The sequence below is a fragment of the Terrapene carolina genome, unplaced genomic scaffold (assembly GCF_002925995.2).
Source record: "Terrapene carolina triunguis isolate 2854851 unplaced genomic scaffold, T_m_triunguis-2.0 Scaffold232, whole genome shotgun sequence".
Lineage (NCBI taxonomy): Eukaryota > Metazoa > Chordata > Testudines > Emydidae > Terrapene > Terrapene triunguis.
Genome location: NW_020664583.1, coordinates 7,519,937 through 7,540,925, shown reverse-complemented (window position 1 = coordinate 7,540,925; position 20,989 = coordinate 7,519,937). Strand labels below are relative to the sequence as shown.

Below are 20,989 nucleotides of genomic sequence, written 5' to 3'. Positions count from 1 at the left end.
TAATGTGATGGAGTGTTGGAAGTCCTTCAACATTGCTGATTGCATCACTTATATTAAACAGGCAATGGATGCAATCAAGCCTGAAACAGTCAATGCATGTTGGCGAAACCTATGGGAAGACTATGTGAATGATTTTAAGGGTTTCCCGACCATTGACAAAGAAGTGAAACTCATTGTTCAGGTGGCCAGGCAAGTGGGTGGTGATGGCTTCATCGACATCCTCGAGGAAGAAATTGAGGAATTAATTGAGGGCCATAGAGAAACATTGACTAACAAAGAGTTAGAGGAACTGATCAAATCGTCTACAGAAGACGAAGATGATGACGAACAGGAAGAGCCAGCAACTTGGAATCTTCATAAATTTTCTGAAGTGTTCCAAGCAGCGAAACACTTGAATGATTTAATTTCTGAATATGATTCTTCTATGGAATGAAGCCTCAAAATCACATGTAGTATTACAGATGATTTGAGACTGTACCAAGAAATGTTTGAGGAGCTCAAGAGACAACAGTGACAGTTGCCAATCACCATGTTTTTAAATAAAAAACAACCAGCAGCAGCAGAGCCTACACAATCAACTTCTCGAGCTGAACCAGAGCCAACCACTTCGTCTACGACTCACTCTCCGTCACTCCTCGATCGACATCAAGCCCTGACGACTCAATGATAGTGTTGTCAGGGGAAGAGGAAGACTAATCATTCGTGTGTGTACAGAACAAGACTAGCAAGAATATCCAGGATGACTGGTGACTGTTCAGGTTTACAGTACTGTACTGTTTTCATTTTTTATTCTTTCATTCTTCTGTCTCTCTGTTATGTTATTAAAAATACTGTAAAATTATATTTTGCATATGTAGTCTATTATATACTGTACTGTACATTGCTGTATACAATACATAGTACTGTACAGGGTTGTATACACAAAACTGTCCTTTATGGGTGATTTAAGGGATTTTCAAGGGTCATTTTGACTATACGCGATTTTCGCTTTACGCGCTGACTGCGGAACGTAACCCCAGCGTAAGATGCGACAGACCTGTATTTCTTTGTTCAGAGGACTGTGACAACTGACGTAGACCAGTGGTATGCAAGCTTTTCCAGCCGTGCTCCCCCTTACCATTCACGGAACTTGTCGGACACCCCCTCCATTACTTGTAATCTGAAACTGGGTTTTTTGCATTACTTGTAATATGAAATTAGGTTTTCACATTGGAAGGTGCAGGGGAAATGCAGAGGTGAGACTATTCATTCATTCAGTTTAGTATTAGAGTGTCTGACTCATTCTATGGATCCCAGGCTCTCAACTATTATTATATATGTTCCCAGTTTATGTCTTTTAATAATCAATTACTAATCATTAAATGAGTTTTAAAATTAATAAATATCTAAATTAATGTTAAGGGCATAGCAGACCTGCTGTAGTTATGAAACTTACCAAATCGTTGAAAATAAGACTGTGCTTTTATTTGTATGTTTGTTTTTTAAAAGGGTGAAAGGCTGAAGTTTCTTTGTGCCTCCCCCCACCCACCAAATTTGCGCACCACTGACAGACAGTACGGCAAAATTAGTCTCAATCAGAGATGGACTAATGGAACTATGATTATGAAGCTCATGACAGTCAGGAATAGTAAATACTTTTTCAAGTAGAACTTTCCAAATATTTGCAAGAGTACCCTCCATCTTTACTGCTGTGGGAGGAGAAGGAAAAAAGCTACCCCTTCTCCATTCTGAAGTATTTGCTATAGAGGTAATCATTAGGGCTGGGATAAAGAACACATTTATGCTAAAGTTCATCACCTCGAAGGCACATAAGGTACATAGATGCAATACTCATGCTTCTCAATTGTTTGCTGAGCCAACTAACTGAAGTTTGTTTTAATTCTAGCAGTGTATACATTGTGAATGTTCTTGTGCAACACTGATGTATTTGTCTTCTTGTACAAAGATAGAGAAATGTTAAGACATTGGAAGATAGTAATATGAAAATACACACCTTAAAAATTCTAGACTCCTAATTGACTTCCTAGACTATAGTTTGGGAGTCAGTTAATGTGTTTTGATTGCTGTGTTGCAGAAAGGTTTTGCTCAGCTTTCTGAAGACTCCTGATGGATTCCATCTACATACACACCACAAATACTGCATTTCTTTATTCAATACAATCTTCTCTCCATTACTTTTGTGCTAGTCCTCTTTATGCTATTCCTCTTTATTAAGGGCTGGTCTAAACACAGTTTTTGTACCTATTTAACTATATCAATGTAAATCCTATTTCTGTAAATTTATATTGGTATAACTATATCAATATTGGGGTGGGGCAGGTTATGCACTGATGTAACCATATCTGTTTCTAAACGGATTTAGTTGAAAATGGTACAAGAACTGTGTATAGATAAGCCTTTAGAGACCTAAAGATCTCAGAAAATCTTATTTATTTAGATTTTAAATACACATCATACACAAGTTCTAGGCCCCTTATCAATGCATTGTAAGTTTAAATACACATAGGAACACTAACCCACCAGCATGATACAATAAATTAGCTCACCAGCCAACAACATACCCGCATCCCTCTTCACCCACCCCCCAAACCATAATCCATCTCAAAGCCTTTATCAAATTTTTTGCACTGTGCTCTGACGTTCAACAAATACAAGCTAAACTTCAGAGGCAAAGGTCTTTCACAGAGAATAGGGCCAAAAGAAATCTGATGAGGTTCAACAAGGACAAGTGCAGAGTCCTGCACTTAGGATGGAAGAATCCCATGCACCGCTACAGGCTGGGGACCAACTGGCTAAGCAGCAGTTCTGCAGAAAAGGACCTGGGGATTACAGTGGATGAGAAGCTGGATATGAGTCAGCAGTGTGCCCTTGTTGCCAAGAAGGCTAACGGCATATTGGGCTGCATTAGTAGGAGCACTGCTAGCAGATCAAGGGAAGTGATTATTCCCCTCTATTTGGCACTGGTAAGGCCACATCTGGAGTACTGCGTCCAGTTTTGGGCCCCCCACTACAGAAAGGATGTGGACAAATTGGAGAGAGTCCAGTGGAGGGCAACGAAAATGATCAGGGGGCTGGGGCACATGACTTATGAGGAAATGCTGAGGGAACTCGCTTGTTTAGTCTGCAGAAGAGAAGAGTGAGGGGGGATTTGATAGCAGCCTTCAACTACCTGAAGGGGGGTTCCAAAGAAGATGAAGCTCAACTGTCTCAGTGGTGGCAGATGACAGAACAAGGTGCAGTGGTCTCAAGTTGCAGTGGGAGAGGTCTAGGTTGGATATTAGGAAACACTATTTCACTAGGAGGGTGGTGAAGCACTGGAATGGGTTACCTAGGGAGGTGGTGGAATCTCCATCCTTAGAGGTTTTTAAGGCCTGGCTTGACAAAGCCCTGGCTGGGATGATTTTGTTGGTGTTGGTCCTGCTTTGAGCATGGGGTTGGACTAGATGACCTCCTGAGGTCTCTTCCAACCCTAATCTTCTATGAGTCTATGAATATCCTGCTTTCTATAATGAGGGGATCCTAGTTGGACCACCTATGGTGACCACAGTTTAACTGTATGGTACAGGGAGAGAAGTAATCTTTCAAGTCAGTAGGTCCCAAACCATTTAGTGCTTTATAGGTTAAAACACCTTAAACTTCACCAGGAAGCTAACAGGGAGAAAGTGCAGACCCCAGATCACTGGCATCATGTGCCTCCTGGAAAAATATACCCGTTAGTACATGGGCCTCTACATTCTGCACAAGCTTTGTTTTCTGAATAGATTTTAGATGTATGACCATGTAGAGTGCACAGCAGTAGTCCAATCTTGAAGTGACAACAGCAGGGATAAGATTATTAAGAAAATGTAACTTTCAGAAAAATATCTGAAATTCTAAACCTGCCCCCTCTGTCATACAGAGGTTCTGTGCAAATATCTCTACCTGACAAGTCAGAATACCATAAGGCTGGTTTACGGGTGAAGAAGAAACTGATCAGGCATATCTTGTGGGATCTACATGTGAGGTAAAACTGAGACCTCGCTCTACAAAGCGGGGTGGGAAGGAGAAGAGAACACATGAGGAGGGATCCTCCATCTTTTAAACAAAGGAGGGGGGGGGGGAGGGGTTTCCCTCAATTATTTTGCAAGTGAGGTTTGTATCTGATAGCATTTCTATTCTAACTAGAACAAGCCTTTCCAAGGCAATGCAAAATGAAGGATTTCTGATTTTCATGAAATATGGTTGAAGATTCAAAACTATATTTGCATAAAATCTTAAGGCATGAGTAAATTACTGATTAGCACATTCACATGGATTGGATAGCGAGGTGCCAATTGGCCATGTGGACATTCATGTGTAGCATTGCCATACCGTAGGCACATGAGCAGCGCTCTTAAAAATCAGGTGCTTGTTGTCTGCATATAATGGGTGATAAAGGACGTTATTCACCTAAGTCGGGGTGGGCAAACTTTTTGGCCTGAGGGCCACATCAGGGAATAGAAATTGTATGGCAGGCCATGAATGCTCACAAAATTGGGGTTGGGGTGCGGGAGGAGGTGAGGGTTCTGGTTGGGGGTGCGGGCTCTGGGGTGGGGCTGAGGATGAGAGTTTTGGGGTACAGGAGGGTGCTCTGTGCTGGGATCGAGGGGTTTGGAGAGTGGGAGAGGGATCAGAGCTGGGGCAGGGGATTAGGGAGCGGGGAGAGGCTCAGGTGTGCAGGCTCCAAGCGGCACTTACCTCAAGCGGTTCTTGGAAGCAGTGGCATGTCCCTTCTCCGGCTCCTATCCGGAGGCGCAGCCGGGCGGCTCTGCATGCTGCCCCATCGGCAGGCACTGCCCCTGAAGTTCCCATTGGAGCACTTAGGAGCCGGAGTGGATCCATGCTGCAGCTTCCGGGAGCCGTGTGGAGCAGGCTCCAGTTGGAGCGCCAGGGCGGGGCCGAGCTGCGTGGTACAGGCCCTGACCCAGTGCCCCGGCCAGAGCAGGGTCACACCGCGTGGTGCGGCCCCCGACCCAGCTGGAGCACTGGAGCAGGGCCGAGCCGCGTGGTGCAGCCCCCAATTCATCGCCCCGGCTGGAACGCCAGAGCGGTCCCTGACGCAGTGCCCCAGCTGGAGCGCCAGAGCGGCCCCTGACCCAGTGCCCCGGCTAGAGCACCGGAGCGAGGCAAGCCCCAGATCCCGCTCCCCAACGGGAGCTCGCAGGCCGGCCATAGTTTGCCCACCCCTGACCTAAGTACTTTTAACAAATCTAATTCTATTCAAAGTTAGTAAAACTTAAGTATCATGACTTTTCCAGCTCTACAGAATGAGATATGCCTTCAGCAGAAAATTAAATACCACCCAAAGTAGCAAAGTTGGGGTAACAGAACCTTTCATTCGCTTATTTTGTACAGTGAGGCTTAAACTAGCCAAAATCATAGCCCTATTCAGCAATGCACCACTGTAACTCAGTAAACCCTATGTATGCTAACCTTTATATAAAGAAAACCCAAGAAAAATCTAAAGTACATGGTTGATGGTGTTAGTAATGGAAAGATTTCAAAGAATGAGCTCAAGAACAAGTTTAGTCTCTTCTGATCCAACCTCAAAAGATCCCAGGGGTATACTGGAAACACGTACTGCATTTGAAAATCCTTCCCTCTTAAACAAAATGAGAAAGATTAGTTTGCTCCTGAAATCTGGGACCAGCTTTAAAGTCTAATGAGCCCAAATTAACCTTGGCATGACATCTTCCTTCCTTTGGACCTCTATATGATTAGAATGTGAAAGGAACTGAATCAGCACTCAATCCATCACAAGTTCTTCCAGTAGCTGATCACTCTTTCATTTGTGAAATTTAAGGACAAAACAATAACTGCTCCACATTCAAACAGACAGACAATCTGTCTAGGTATGTCCTTGAAACAGCGTTCTAATGAACAAATTGCACGTTACCTATTTTTCCTTATTCTGAAGACATACCATGTGAAGAATCCTTGAAAAATGCAAAAAGCTAAGGAAGGATTAAACATCAAAATCTGTTCAATAAAACATACATTTAGAACCATGCGTGTCTGACCTCCGCCTCTGAGTGAAAGAATTCAAGGAAGAAGAATGCTGTCTCTTTTTCTTGAAGAAGATAGACAACACTGGGGAAACACACATGACCAAGGAAGCAAAAGAATAGAACAAACTATTCTAAGTGGTTTTTGAAATGCCAAACTCTTTTTTATACCACATTAAAGATGACACACACACAAAAAAGAGTATGAATATGCACTGGAAACATTTGCTAACATATTAAAAATAAGTTATACAAACTTTTACTTAATAGCATGTTACAAGAAATATGTGTACAAAGCTTTGCTAGTAATCTGACTAAAAGGAAATGAAACTTTATAAAGCTCAAAAAGCTGTGAATATTTACAAATCATTTTAACCAAGCAGGACTAATTACTGTAATTTCTCTTTCAGAGTATACATGAATATTCAAGGAAGGTGTATTTTTCCACTTTTTGCATTTCTAAAATAAATTAATGGTAACACACACAGAAGTCCATTATTTTTCAGAATGAACAAACAAATGAATGTAACAGCTAGAAGGTTTGACTTCTAAATACACTGAACTAAAAAAGGAATGTCAGTGTTACTCCCATTGTAAGAAGGTTCTAACTTACAAAGCAAATGATCATTTAGTTTAAACATAATAGGCTGAGAAATTTAAACACCAACCAACTTCTTTCTGTAATTTTATAATCTAATCTGCAAAAAAGTGCTGTGCTCTAGATACACCTCTTAGACTTTAAGGTCAGAAGGGACCATCATAATCATCTAATCATGCATTCATTCCTTTATTCAAACATCAGTTCCCATTAAATGCTACCCTTTTCCTTATCATTCAAGTGAACTGTCATGTTTTATTCCTCTATTTGCTGTAACTACTTCGTTTTTAAATTACAGATCAAAATGTGTTTGACCAGCTGGTAACATTTACTATACCATTATATAAAAACAGTCCTGTATTAATGTAAATCTGAAGGATGAGACTCTAATCACACAAAAATTGAGTTAATAGCTTCCAAGAAAACCTTAACACTCTCCCTGTACATATGCATTGCAATACAATGTTTGGATGTTATCCATTCACACAAAAATAGGAATTGGGATATCTGCTTACCAGGGGTGGTGGTGGTAGGGTTTTGTTGATTTGTTTATTTTTTAAGTATTCTTAATTTAGGAGCATGCTACAACTTGGCCGTAACATTTTGTGGTAGCCAGACAGATTTTTCAACTTAACTGCCTCCTGTCCACGATTTATCACAACCCTGCACAGGATTTGCTTTATGATTTTTGAGAGGTGGGGAAAGGGAGGAGGCAGCATGATTATTCTTAGGGCATGTGCAACTCCCTCTCCCCTCATCTCCCAATTTAATACATTAAAAAGTGGTAGAGGCTAGAAGATTCTCACAAACTTTCAGCTTTTTTTGTTGTGGAAAATGAACTCATCTGCTTCTCTTCGGTTTCATACTTGCCAGCATTTTAAAATTTTATTCAAAGGACAATTATTTAAAGTAAACTGAAGTCCTAGTATGCCCCATTTCCCAGGTGACTGTGTTCACATTATGGTGATTTTTAAACTATTTCCTGTCTGTTCCTCCAATTATTTAACTATAGAATCCAGAGTAGCCAGCAATATTAACTTCTCAGAATAACTACCCCAGCGACCTTTACCAAACTTACAGAAACCAATGTCTGCCAGATATATTCAATAAAAATGAGTATGAGTTAGCTATTTTATCACAGCAAATGTAATTTGTGTTTTTTCTGATTCCCTTTCTTCCAGCCCCTATTTATCCCCTTTCTTTCCTTCTATGCCTAACACAATCAACTCCATACTATCTACTGTTTCTTTTTCTTCTGTACTCTCTCAAATAAGATGCATCCCCTTACACTTATTCTTTCTCTTTCATACTCGCTTTATCCTCTGTTAGTCATACTTGCTCTCTTCTACTCCTCTCATCCTTCTTCTGTTCTGTTTGCTTTGCTCCCACCTTTCTTTCTGCCTTGTTCTCTGCTCAGTCTGTCCTCAAGTCCACTAGACAATACCATCTCTCTCAATATACTGTGCCAGGACTCTTTTTCCAGATGCTACGACAGCTCAACAAAAGAGCCAGTTCTGTTGCCGGCAGCTAGCTGGGAGGGAACTTGCTGTCAGAGGACTAATGCCATCAGCAGCATCACAAGTAACACTATTTCCCACATCCAAACATGGTCATGAATCCACTCTATGCTCAAAAGACTGTTTCACAGGCTTATAAGACCATCGTCGGGAGTGACTGGGTTGGGTAAAATGTAAATAACTGTTTCTTTTAAATGGACACTCACTATGACCAATTCTCTCCACTAGTAATCAGCTTTATGCTTTCAAGGCTACAGGTTTTTTTTTCATTTCAGAGAGAACTTGAAATTAGCCTTAACATTTATAATGCCCCCCAAAATTTGGGGACCTGAGGATGGAGAAGGGAGAATGAGTGAGCATGGCCACAAGCTTCATGGACCCTCTGGGACCTCTCTGGCAATATGGTCTAGCTCAGAGCTTCTCAACCAGGGATATGTGTACTGCTGGGGGTATGTAGAGGTCTTCCAGGGGGTACATCAACTCATCTAGACATTTACCTAGCTTTACAACAGGCTATATAAAAAGCACTAGCGAAGTCACTACAAACTAAAATTTCATACAGACAATTACTTGTTTATACTGTTCTATATACTATACACTGAAATGTAAGTACAATATTTATATCCCAATTGTTTAATAATTATATGGTAAAAATGAGAAAGTAAACAATTTTTCAGTAGTAATGTGCTGTGACACTTTAGTATTTTTATGTCTGATTTTGTAAGTAAGTAGTTTTTAAGTGAGATGAAACTTGGTGGTAGGCAACTCTAATTAGACTCCTGAAAGGGGTACAGTAGTCTGAAAAGGTTGAGAGTCACTGGTCTAGCTGACTGAGCTGGGAGCCAGGAGTACCACACTTTGCTTGCCACTGACTTCTATCTTCTGTGGCATTTAACCTTTCTGTCTCCTTTTCCCCTATCTGTGGAATTGAAGAGATACTACTTACATAAGTACCTCACAAAATTAATTAACAAATACAGAGAACTTTGAAGATGTAAAAATGTATTGTTAGGACCCAATCTGCTTTATTTTCCCTATAGGATTGTAGGACTGGAAGGGACCTTGTAGCGGGGTGGTAACCCCGCTCCGGTCCAGAGGGGGCTGTGGCTGGAGAAAGCAGCTTTAGGCTGAGCTGATTGGGGGAAGTGGCGGCAGCTGGGGCCACGCCCCAAACAGACTCAGCTGGCCCTATAAAGGCCAGGGCAGCCAGAAGCTCAGGACTCTCTCTCTCTCTCTGAGTGCAGAGAGAGAAGGGTCTGGCTGCAGGGAACTAGAGCAGAGTACCTGGGTGGAGCAGGGCTGGGGAAAGGCTGGGGAGCTCCAGCCTGGAAAACCCCAGGCTGCGGCCTAGTGTTAGGCCAGGAGGTACTGGGGGTTGCAGAGGGCAGCCTAGAGATAGGCCAAGGCAGCAGGCCCAAACCCAACCTTGCCTGTGATGAGTAGGCTGATACTGCAGCCTGCCCCAGGGAGTGGGGCTAGATGGTGACTGGCAGTAGCCTGACACTGAGGCGAGGTGGGGTTAGTGGGTTGGGGTTCCCCTGGGAGGGGAGACCTAGCGTGTGGGTATTGCCAGGGGGCAGCACCCAGAGCAAGGGGCACCGGGGTCCTGGGAGGGACACGGGGCCCAGAAGTAGAGAGCAAGGCAGATCACCGGCCTGCAGAGGGTGCTCCGGAGGCTGGGTTGAGCTAATTCCGAGAGACCAGCAGGAGGCGCCGCAGGAGTGAGTCCGCTTGTGTTACAGACCTCAAGAGGTCTTCTGGTCCAGTCCTCTGCACTCATGACAGTCTACATAATACTCAGTCCTATCACTGACAGGTGTTTGTCTAGCCTGGTCTTAAAAATCTCTAATGACAGAGATTCCACAACCTCCCTAGGCAATTTATTCCAGTGCTTAACTCTGCAAGTCTTTATATAGTTAAACTCACACGCATTTAAGTATGCACATGTGCCTTTGGAAGAATTTTTGTGCATACAAATATGCAGATTACATGGTAATTTAAGTGTTGACTGAATATAATCCAAGATTTAACCAAGGTGCAGCAGTCAGATAAATACTACATTTCACCTGTCAGTGAACAAGATAAAGCTAATATGAAAATTCACTTTTGCTATATACAGCGTACATGAATTTCAGGCCCTTCTCTCCAGTTTGAATAAAAAAATAATATTTACACAGCACCAAGGTGCATTAATTACTTCCATAAGCAATGTAATTGCTGCAACAGTATTATAGGGGTGTGTGTGTGTATATAAATAAAATATGAAAAAATGAAGATATTGTAGAGCAAAAAGAACCATGGGCCAGATTGGGATCTCAGTTACAATAAATTACAAGCAAAGTAACTTCTTTGAAGTCATTATGTATTATTACACCAAAGAATGTAACAATTTACACCTTGGTGGTTGTCTAAGCAGAGGGACAAAGACAGAATGACCAGAGATAAAACCATCTTCTTGCTCCTATACAAAAGTGTCTAACAAGGTCCAGGACAAACAACAATATGGGTGTTGTGTGGAAGCTTGTTATATCACTAGCCATTCTGTACCTGTTTGGTAAAAAGATCTCTCAACCTTCAGGACTCTGAGTCCTACACCTTAATTTCAATTAAAACAAATGAAAAAACACAAACAGAAGGCATCTACAAAGGAAGGTCAGAAGATGGATATAGATCAATTTGAAAGGCAAAATACATGGAATTCTTTGAACTACTTAATCGATGATAGCAGTTGCAGAACTAATCCACGTAACATATAGTAACTGTACGGATCTGTTTACCAAGATATATCTATCTAATCTATATCTATCTATCTATATAAATATAAAACAAGAATTAGTTCATGGTATAATAGGCCAGAAATGAAAGAAGCTCTTCAATGTGCTCAAGCCCAGCAAATATAGTTTATACTCCATATTTTCTTACCTGATTTGCTTCAATGAAACAGGCATTTTGATTTGCTGATAATAATCTGGATATTTTTTCTTGGAAGGCAAATGGAAAAAGGGTTCTGATATAAGCTGACCCTGGTTATTTCGGCAGTTTCTAACCGTATCATAAAGCTGATAAAGAGGGTTAGAAGTATCCATAAAGGAAGTGATGCTCTCTGCTTCAGACTCTCCTTCTTCATAACGGGCAGCAGCTGTAAAAAAGAAAGAAGGAAGTAGAGAAACCGAAGGGCAATCAAATAAAGCTCTGTTGTTTTGACTATTTGACTTTAAAAATAATAAATGAGGTAATGCCTGACCCACATGTGAGGGAATTTACCCACTTTTTAATACTCTGATTTATAACTTTGGGAGGGACATCATATGCTATCTGCTGCTTCTGGATGACCAGGTAATAAAGTAGCCAAAACTTTTTTTTCTATGTACACATCTGATCCATTGGGTTAGGACAGTCAAAAGCAGTCAGACGTGATGCTGGCTGTACCACTCCCTTGTGTACTGCTGGCTATGAAACTGATGTCTCTTAATCATGTCAACCCAAAGAGTCAGAGGAACTTTGGCTTGGCAAGCAGATTGCGTGCTTTACCAGATGCAGACCTCATTCCTTTAACACCGTCAGATGGGATTACTGTAATGTGCTGTACCTGAGAATACAGACTAAGACTATTCAAACACCAACTGGTGAAGAAAACAGCTATCTGCTTATTTAATAACCAAGCCAACAACATTAAATTACAATTATAGAATTGTATTATTGCCATTATGCTACAGGGTTGCATTCTGTACTTTTCTAAACGGAAATGACTGCACACATGAGTGAAGGAAAGTAAGAACACACACAGGAGTGTTACAAAATATCATGGACAGGAGCAATCCACTGTTGGTGAGGCATAATATCTGTTGCATATAAGAAAGATGCTGAAGGAATCCTTTAGGGAAAGGAGGAATAATTCTTCAAATAACATAGGAAATATTTATAAACCCAATTAAAGGCGGTTACAAACCCCTTGTGCTGCAAACATACGTTAAAATCTTTAGAAATGCTAGAAAGTGAGATAATTTGCAAAACCTATGAATATCTAATAACATGGTGTGGACAACAGGGCACTCCTCTTACACATCTCTGGACATTCATGAGCATAAAGGGACTTGATTACCTTCCCCATGGGAATGAATATATATATATATATTTGTTCGTTTGTTTATTTTTTAAACTGAGGTGTCCCATTACAAAATACTAATGGACTACAGGAACAATTCTTTGGATTATCCTAAGAATTTAAACATATAATAATCAGTTCCAATAGAGAGTTTTCCATGTGTGAGCCCATAGATATCTTCAACACTTAATGTTAGAGCACTCATGTTTGTGAAATAATCATTCTTTCTCTCTCAAACTTACATAAATCCAAGCAGCTGGTTTTTAAACGTGATCATTACTCAACAAGGGACCAAAAAAAAAAAAAAAAAGATGATATTTACTTTTTCAGAAGTCCTGGAACTAATGTAAACAGTGCCATTTTATCAAATATAGCTTATGCTTGGATTGAACTGATAATTTACATATTAAGATTTAATGTTCACATGGATATGGAAATGTGCATAATGGAGACAGAATGAGAAATCTGTAGTAGTTTTTATTTTCTGTCTCTATAGGTACTCACTTAAACGTTTAATAATAAAGAAATTTGCAAGCCTCAAAATCCTGTGAAGTAGGGGAAACTGAAGCTCAAAGCTAACAGCACATTTTCAGAAAATAGTCACTAATTTTAGAGATATGCTCTAGCTCCACCAGAAATCATGGGCTTGATGTAAGAATCACTTGGTGAAGTTGTGACCTGTGTCATGCAGGAGGCAGGGCCAGTTCCAGGCACCAGCCCAGTAAGCAGGTGCTTGGGGCGGCCAACGGAGGAGGGGGGGCACGTCCGGCTCTTTGGCGGCAATTCGGAGGCGGGTCCCTCTCTCCCTCTCGGAGAAAAGGACTCCCCACCGAATTGCGGCCGAAGACTGAAGCGGCGGCGGTAGAGCAGATCGCGATTGCAGCTTTTTTTTTTTTTTTTTTCTGCTTGGGGTGGCAAAAACCCTGGAGCCGGCCCTGGCAGGAGGTCTGACTAGAAATCATAACGGTGCCTTGTAGCCTTAAAAATTTATGGATCTGTGAATGTTGTGTGCATTGATTTAGGGGCACTCAATGTGAGACATCTTGTGCCTGATTTCGGATGTGCCAAGGATCTACAACTGAAAGTTTTGTTCTAAGCGACTTGTCTAAGGTTAAACAAACAGTGGTTGGAACAGTTGGGAATAGAATTCGCTACAAGAGTGGAAGTTAGTAAACTGAGGCTGGGATTTTCATATGCGCCCAAGGGAGTTAGTTTAAGTGATTAAGTTCAAAATAAATCTATACATTTATGTGTGGAGAAATGTTCTCAAATTTCTTCTTAAATTATCACATCTGGACTGAAGAGCTTATACTAATAAAGGTACCACAGAGGAAGCAACAAAGACTACATAAAGTCTGAGGGTTGTCCTACTTAGGACTCACTTAGGCCACTTTCCTTTGATTGGTACCTAAACTTATGATCCATAATATGTTTTATAATGGTATTTCCCCCCTCACCCCAAATCTATAAACTTCAGGACTAAGACTCACGAAAGTGATACTAACAAGAAATTAATTTTTATAATTGCTTGACAACCCTAATCATGATTAATTGTGCAATAAAAAAACTAATCATGATTAATTGCACTGTTAAACAATAATAGAATACCATTTAAATATTTTTGATGTTTTCTACATTTTCAAATATATTGATTTAATTTACAACACAGAATACAAAGTGTACAATGCTCACTTTAATTTCTTTTTGATTACAAGTATTTTCACTTTAAAAAAAACAAAGAAATAGTATTTTTCAATTCACCTAATACAAGTACTGTAGTGCAATCTCTTGAACTTACAAATATAGAATTATGTACAAAAAAAAGGTCATTCAAAAATAAGACAGTGTAAAATTTTAGAGCCTGCAAGTCCATTCAGTCCTACTTCTTGTTCAGCCAATCGCTCAGACAAACAAGTTTGTTTACATTTGCAGGAGATAATGCTGCCCGCTTCTTGTTTACTATGTCACCTGAAAGTGAGAACAGGCTTTGGCATGGCACTGTTGTAGCTGGCACCGCAGGATATTTATGTGCCAGATGTAATAAAGAGTTGTATGTCCCTTCATGCTTCAACCACCTTTCCAGAAGACATGTGTCCACACTGATGACGGGTTCTGCTCGATAATAATCCAAAGCAGTGTGGACCGACGCACGTTCATTTTCATTATCTGAGTCAAATTCCACCAGCAGAAGGCTGATTTTCTTTTTTGGTGGTTCGGGTTCTGTAGTTTCTGCATTGGAGTGTGGCTCTTTAAGACTTCTGAAAGCATGCTCTACACCTCGTCCCTTTCAGATTTTGGAAGGCACTTCAGATTCTTAAACCTTGGGTCAAGTGCTGTAGCTATCTTTAGAAATCTCACATTGGTACCTTCTTTCTGTTTTGTGAAATCTGCAGTGAAAGCGTTCTTAAAATGAACAACATGTGCTGGGTCATCATCCGAGACTGCTATAACATGAAATTTGTGGCAGAATGCGGGTAAAACAGAGCAGGGGACATACAATTCTCTCCCAAAGAGTTCAGTCACAAATTTAATTTATGCATTTTTTTTTTAACAAGCGTCATCAGCATGGAAGCATGTCCTCTGGAATGGTGGCTAAAGCATGAAGGGGAATACAAATGTTTAGCATATCTGGCACATAAATACCTGGCAATGCCAGCTACGAAAGTGCCACACAAATGCCTGTTCTCACTTTATGGTGACACTGTAAATAAGAAGAGGGCAGCATTATCTCCTGTAAATGTAAACAAACTTGTTTGTCTTAGCAATTGGCTGAACAAGAAGTAGGACTGAGTGGACTTGTAGGCTCTGAAGTTTTACATTGTTTTGTTTTTGAGTGCAGTTATGTAACAACAACAACAAAAATCTACATTTGTAAATTGCACTTTCATGACAAAGACTGCATTACAGTACTTGTATGAGGTGAATTGAAAAATACTATTTCTTTTATCATTTTTGTAGTACAAATATTTTTAATCAAACATAATATACACTGATTTCGATTATAACACAGAATACAATATATATGAAAATGTAGAAAAACATCCAAAATAGTTAATAAATTTCAATTGGTATTCTATTGTTTAACAGCGAGATTAAAACTGCGATTAACCATGATTAATTTTTTTAATTGTGATTAATTTTTTTGAGTTAATCGCGTGAGTTAACTGCGATTAATCGACAGCCCTACAAGAAATATATATTTAGTGCAGGAAACTAGTGTGAGACATTGTATCATGAACCATAAGGAAAAGATGTATGTGCACATGTGTGTACAGAATCACTAAATCTACAAAACATCTAAATAACTGTAATTTAATTATACCAGACAGACTCAAAAATTAGATCCTTATATACTTTTGTACAGTTAAAAGTTATCATTATCAAAGCAGTCCCCCTGATCCCCACCCTGTAGTTTGAATGAAAGCTTGGTAGAGGAGTCCCATTGGATCAGTGACACAAAAGACAATCCTCTAATGGTCATACCAAGTTTCCAGCAGACATTGTCATTACGGTTCAGCATAGCCTGACCATGTTTCAGCTTTCTATCCCATTTAAGCAAAGAGATATTAAACAAATGACAAGTCAGTAGCCAGCCAGTTCACATGACACACTAGTGTTATCTTTCCTTTCCAATCTGAAACTGATGGTCCGCAGGAGTGTTCAGCTGCATGACAACTCCCAGACTACTCAGACACAAGGGAGTAGGAGGGCACACCTCTGTAAGATATGCAGTGGCTTCAAAGAGAGGCTCACTACTAATGTGGAACAGACAACTAAAACAGTTTACCCTATCCCACCTTTGAGAAATAAAGGCAACAGACCTAACAATGAATATGTATGCCACTAACCTGTGCAGCTAAAAGTTTTAAAACTAAAACACTCCTCTCCAGTATCCACCCTTTAATAATAACCAGGGTAATAACTGCAAATAATTCAGAGGACATTGTCAAGTGAAATCAAGCGCACAATTTACTTCTGTAAAATTAATTTTTTGTAAAACCTAAGATGAGTAGTAATGTTTCCATTAATTTGTTTATTTTAATTAAAATAAAAACATTTTTTTGAAACAAAAACAAAAAAATTACCCTGCAATGTTTTAAACCCAAGATACAGTCGCATTTTGATGTGCATGAGCACCCATGCATAAAGTGAAGAGTGAAACAGGCTGGTTCATTTTTATTCTCCAAGCAGAGATAAAAGCTTAAGTAAACTAATGACATAAATGGTAAAAGTGAATGAAAGAATTAGCAATATAAATCCAAAGAATTTTAAATCTATCTGTAGCACAGATAGAAAATGGTTCGTTCTGTTAAACATTTTTTTAAATGACAGTGGTCCTTTCTCTTTCCCCTTCCCAGTCAGCAAATTAAATAGGTTGCGTTGGCTGGTGAATGCTCAGCAAGAACATTTGGAAGGGGATGGAGAAAGACTGTGACAAATTCTCACTAAGCATCTTCTGCAGAGTGTGACAGAACCAACAGCCCAGCCTCTCCATCTAAAACAACTATAAGCTATGAGTTACTATAGACAGATGATCACCCTTACTGTGTGGGCACAACAATAAAAAACCAAAACGACCCCGAGCACTAATTAGACCTACTTTCCCTTAGGACACTAAACTACTTATTGGAAGGCTATAAAAAGCCTCTGAGAAAGGCCTGTTTCAGGTTCTTGGTAACATTTTAGAAAATGTTACCAAGAACATTTGTGTTTGTGTTGCAGGGTGCATAAAATTCAGTGAATTTTAAAAAAAATTAAAAATTGATTTTTTAAAAAATTAAATACATTTTTCTTTTAAAAATAAACCTACTTAAAATTAAAGTTGAAATTATGACAACCTATGTTAAGGTATAAGCTTACTGTAATTTATTAAAACTGATTTGAATTATATAAAATAAATGATATTCAAGCAGTACATGTTTGCGGATGAAGTTTTAAAGAAAGTCAAACCAGTGAACTGGTGAAATCACTGGCCAAGCACCTACAACCAATGTTTAAGTGCTAAACAAGCTTTTGACAACAACAGCCTCTTCTGAAAGTGCAGAAAATATTTTTTTCATTTCAGTTTATTCACCTGGTTCAGAAGTTCAATGACTAGCTCATTCAAAGTTGAGAAACATAATGGGAGTTAAAGCAGGAAAGCTTGTTTTTCCTCTTCCAGTGTACAATTAAAAATTAGGTGTGAGAGAAGATGCGATCTATTAGTTCTAAAATCTTGAAGGACCTGGGGGCCAAAAACCAATCATTTCAATTCACTAACTACAGATAATCTTTTGTTTAATAAATCAGTTAGTTTTAAACGCAAAACCTGTTTTGATAAGAAAAAATTATGTAACCAGCATATTTAAGGTAGTTTTATTTAACTAATAAAACTCCATTTTAAAATATTGTTTTTGTGCAGTTTTAATTGAATTTGTAAGGAAATTGTAATTCAGCTGGACACAAATCAGAAGTGAAAAATTAATCATCAGAAAATAAGGAATGGGTCATTTACCATTGTCTAATATAAAAAACTGTAAAACTTAAGAAACTGAATATATAACTGCTTAAAGAAAGATCTATAGATACAGTGCTAAGTATTGAGAATCAGCTTCTCCAGGAAAATAATTAAAAAGTACAAATGCAAATGAACAGTAAAATAGATTTATATAAAGGTTCCCTGCTTGCTGATATAAACCACTGATAGAAATCAATCTACCCCATTGTATTATGTCAGAAAAAACAAGCTAATCTGGCATGTCCCAGTTTCATATTATTTTGATATTGACAATCATTTGACCAGATACCTTCTCTAGTCTAAAGACTTGTAAAAAAAACCTTTGATTTCTCAATAAAAGAATAATAATGTATTATATGTAAATATGTACGCTGGGTGTTCCATACAACAATGAAATAAGAGGACCTCCAAACTAAATAGCAAACAAAAACAAAACTCAGATAAAAGAAAACTGAGGAAACTGTTTTGGAACAGAGTACTGAGAAGTTTACTAGAAAAATTAGGAAAAAGGGTAATAAAAAGAATAAAATAGCCTCCTTTGGGGAGATATATTTTAAAGGTCATGACCAATGTACATGGATTTAGTACAACTTTTTTATGCTAATGTTAAGGTGCTAAAAAAGGCTGATTATGAGAAAAGTAAACAGGATGACTATATTAAAGACATTCGTTTACGTTTTATGTTAATATTCACTTATTTGCAAGATTTTGCAATTGTTTATTATACACTATTAGTAGATTTTTTTAAAAATGTAAAAATATCTAATATAGAGATGGGCGAGCTGTCATCATATCACTTCAAACACAAAGAGCCCTGCTGCTGAAGTTTTAGGTAACCTTAAGAATTCCACCCGGCTATGTTAATATAAGACCTAGTATCTTTTGCTATCCTTTTAAGGAATAGCTGTGATTTCAAGTGTTTATATTGGTGCCAGAAGTTAGAATATGTAAGAGAGGATTGTCTAAGCATTGTATTTAAGACCAACAGTAAAACTTAATAAATAAAATAAAATAAAACATTTTACTACGAATAAAGTTAGATGACCTGTGAACTTGTAAGAATCTATTTTTCTCTATTCAATACTAGAAGAGTATCCAGTGTCTTTTCTAATTTAACACAACGATATATAAAACAAGCAACACTTTTCCCAGTGTATAAAGCTTTGATGGACTGCAATGCAACAAAAATCAAAATCAAAGCAGTAAGTTATTTTGGCTTTCCTTCACTTGCCAACTGCACATTTCATCTACACTTCTAGCAACCAGTGACCAGCATTGGAAACTATGAAAAATAATCTGGGAACAGCAGTGTCCAGAAAAGTAGCAAAGGAAGTATCATACAGACATCTGAATAAGTCAGTATCTCGCAATCGTTCCGTAAATTTTAATAAACTAAAATTGGTACAAGTGAGGTATTAACTCCTACCAGCCAAAGCAGCATCCTCATCACTTTCTGATCCATATTGCAATGCCATGGTTATTGCAGATAAACGATCCCCTTGGACTGATCTTTTGTTACTTTAAAAGTAAAAAGAAAAGCAATGTATACATCAAACTACTGTTTAGTTATGTTCTGTGGACAATTGGTGGAATATGAAGGTCATGTTAGCAGTCCACAGAACCACCACCAGAAGAGCAGACTGGACTAACCCAAGAAAAGATGGAAAGTTAGCAGAGGACAATGGCCCATGATATCATCTATTTTATAAAGTGCTCCACCAAGTCAAAAAGTTGGAGAACTACTGCAATAGGGAAGTTAAAGCTTAGTCTACTCAATGCCCTCTGCACTACTCTTAATATTTACCATTCATAATGAAAAACAGTTCAAGATGAACAATTAGAAAGCACCCACCAAGGCATGATTTTCTTGTTACTTTGTGGGAGTGACAAGAGGCCACTGATCGTGTTTAATATACCAGGCCACAGAACTCTTGAGTGATGAACAGGGCAGAATACCCCACGTAATTGTGACAACTGATTGAGTCCCCTGGAACAGTATTCCGAATGCATCCCTTTTCCTTTAAGGGTTTTCGCCTCCATTTTGCCTTTCCTTGTTCTTTAGTTTTACATTTTTAAAAATTACTTTAAAATTATTCACAAATATTTTTTGAGTTGCAATACGTATCTTTGATACTTTTAACATGACTAGTTTTGTAATGAAATATAAGATGCTGTTCTTTGGAACATTTCCAAGGAAATAAATGTTAAATCAACTATGATACAAATTTAACAAAATTTAAGTAAAACTCTAAAAATAATAAAGAACAATTTAGAGTAAATAACTTATTAAACTATGCTATTTGGGAAGGAGGGATTATTAAATCTGATATTTTAATTGTTGTGTACCTAGGTCATTAAGCTTGAGAGTTCATTTAAAAAACACACTCCAAATTTCAGAAAAAAGCTTTGACTATAACATTTCCAAATGACAGCCAGCCAAAATAAATAAATAAAAAATAAACTAACTGGATGGCATCCACACCAAAACAGACAATTTACTTACCGGTAATATTTGTTAGTAGAATTTCTCTCATCACCAACACTGCCTTTACCCTGAGAGGAAGGACCTGTCAGTTTGGAAGCAGCCAAATTTGATGGAGTCCTTTAAGAAGAAGAAACAACCCAGAGAAAGGGAGAAAAAGAGAAACTTGCCTTAGACCCAAGAAGAGATGTAACTAGAATGTAGCTCTTTCACAAAGTAATCTTGAAAAGGGCTCAGAGAAGGAACAAAAAATGTTATGTTGCTAAATGTAAAGTGACACACTTAGGCATAAATAATACCCAAGTTAATCATAATGTAAATGATGCTGAATTTGTTTATAAAGGTAAAAGAAAAAGGTTCTAGCAATATTGATAGAACCATTATTTAAATTCTCAGTCCTGCATACTGCAGCAATAAAGATGGCTAACAGGATATTGCGAAAAATTGAGAGGTTAACAATACAAAGCCAAGCATATTGTGTTATCACTTAATTAGGGTTACCATACGTCTGTTTTTTTCCGGACATGTCCGGCTTTTTGGTAATCAAACCCCCGTCCGGGGGGGAATTGCCAAAAAGCTGAACATGTCCGGGAAAAATACCGCCGGCCGGGCACTTCCCCTCCCGCGGCTGCTGTGCTCCTTACCTTGACTCTTCGGCTCTATTTAAAGCCGAGCTGCCCGAGGGCTACCGGCTTCGGGCAGCCCCCATGCCTTCGGACCCTGAGCCGCCGGCCGGGCACTTCCCCCCCGGGCTCCGTGGGCGCAGG

The 20,989-nt window shown here is 38.9% G+C and overlaps 1 protein-coding gene across 6 annotated transcripts in view; it reads right to left on the bottom strand.

The window, feature by feature from the left end:
* The window catches only part of PBRM1 (polybromo 1), an 81,530-nt gene that overhangs the window by 44,423 nt on the left and 16,118 nt on the right, over positions 1-20,989 (bottom strand). For 3 of the 6 annotated variants that reach the window (XM_024195696.1, XM_024195698.1, XM_024195699.1), the window contains exons 10-12: positions 20,244-20,342; positions 19,167-19,258; positions 11,061-11,277 (exon numbers count right to left, since the gene is read on the bottom strand). In XM_024195696.1, coding sequence (XP_024051464.1) covers positions 11,061-11,277; positions 19,167-19,258; positions 20,244-20,342 — 408 coding nt within the window. The remainder of the gene's footprint in view (positions 1-11,060; positions 11,278-19,166; positions 19,259-20,243; positions 20,343-20,989) is intronic. The other 3 variants (XM_024195697.1, XM_024195700.1, XM_026656696.1) reach the window with 1 other exon arrangement.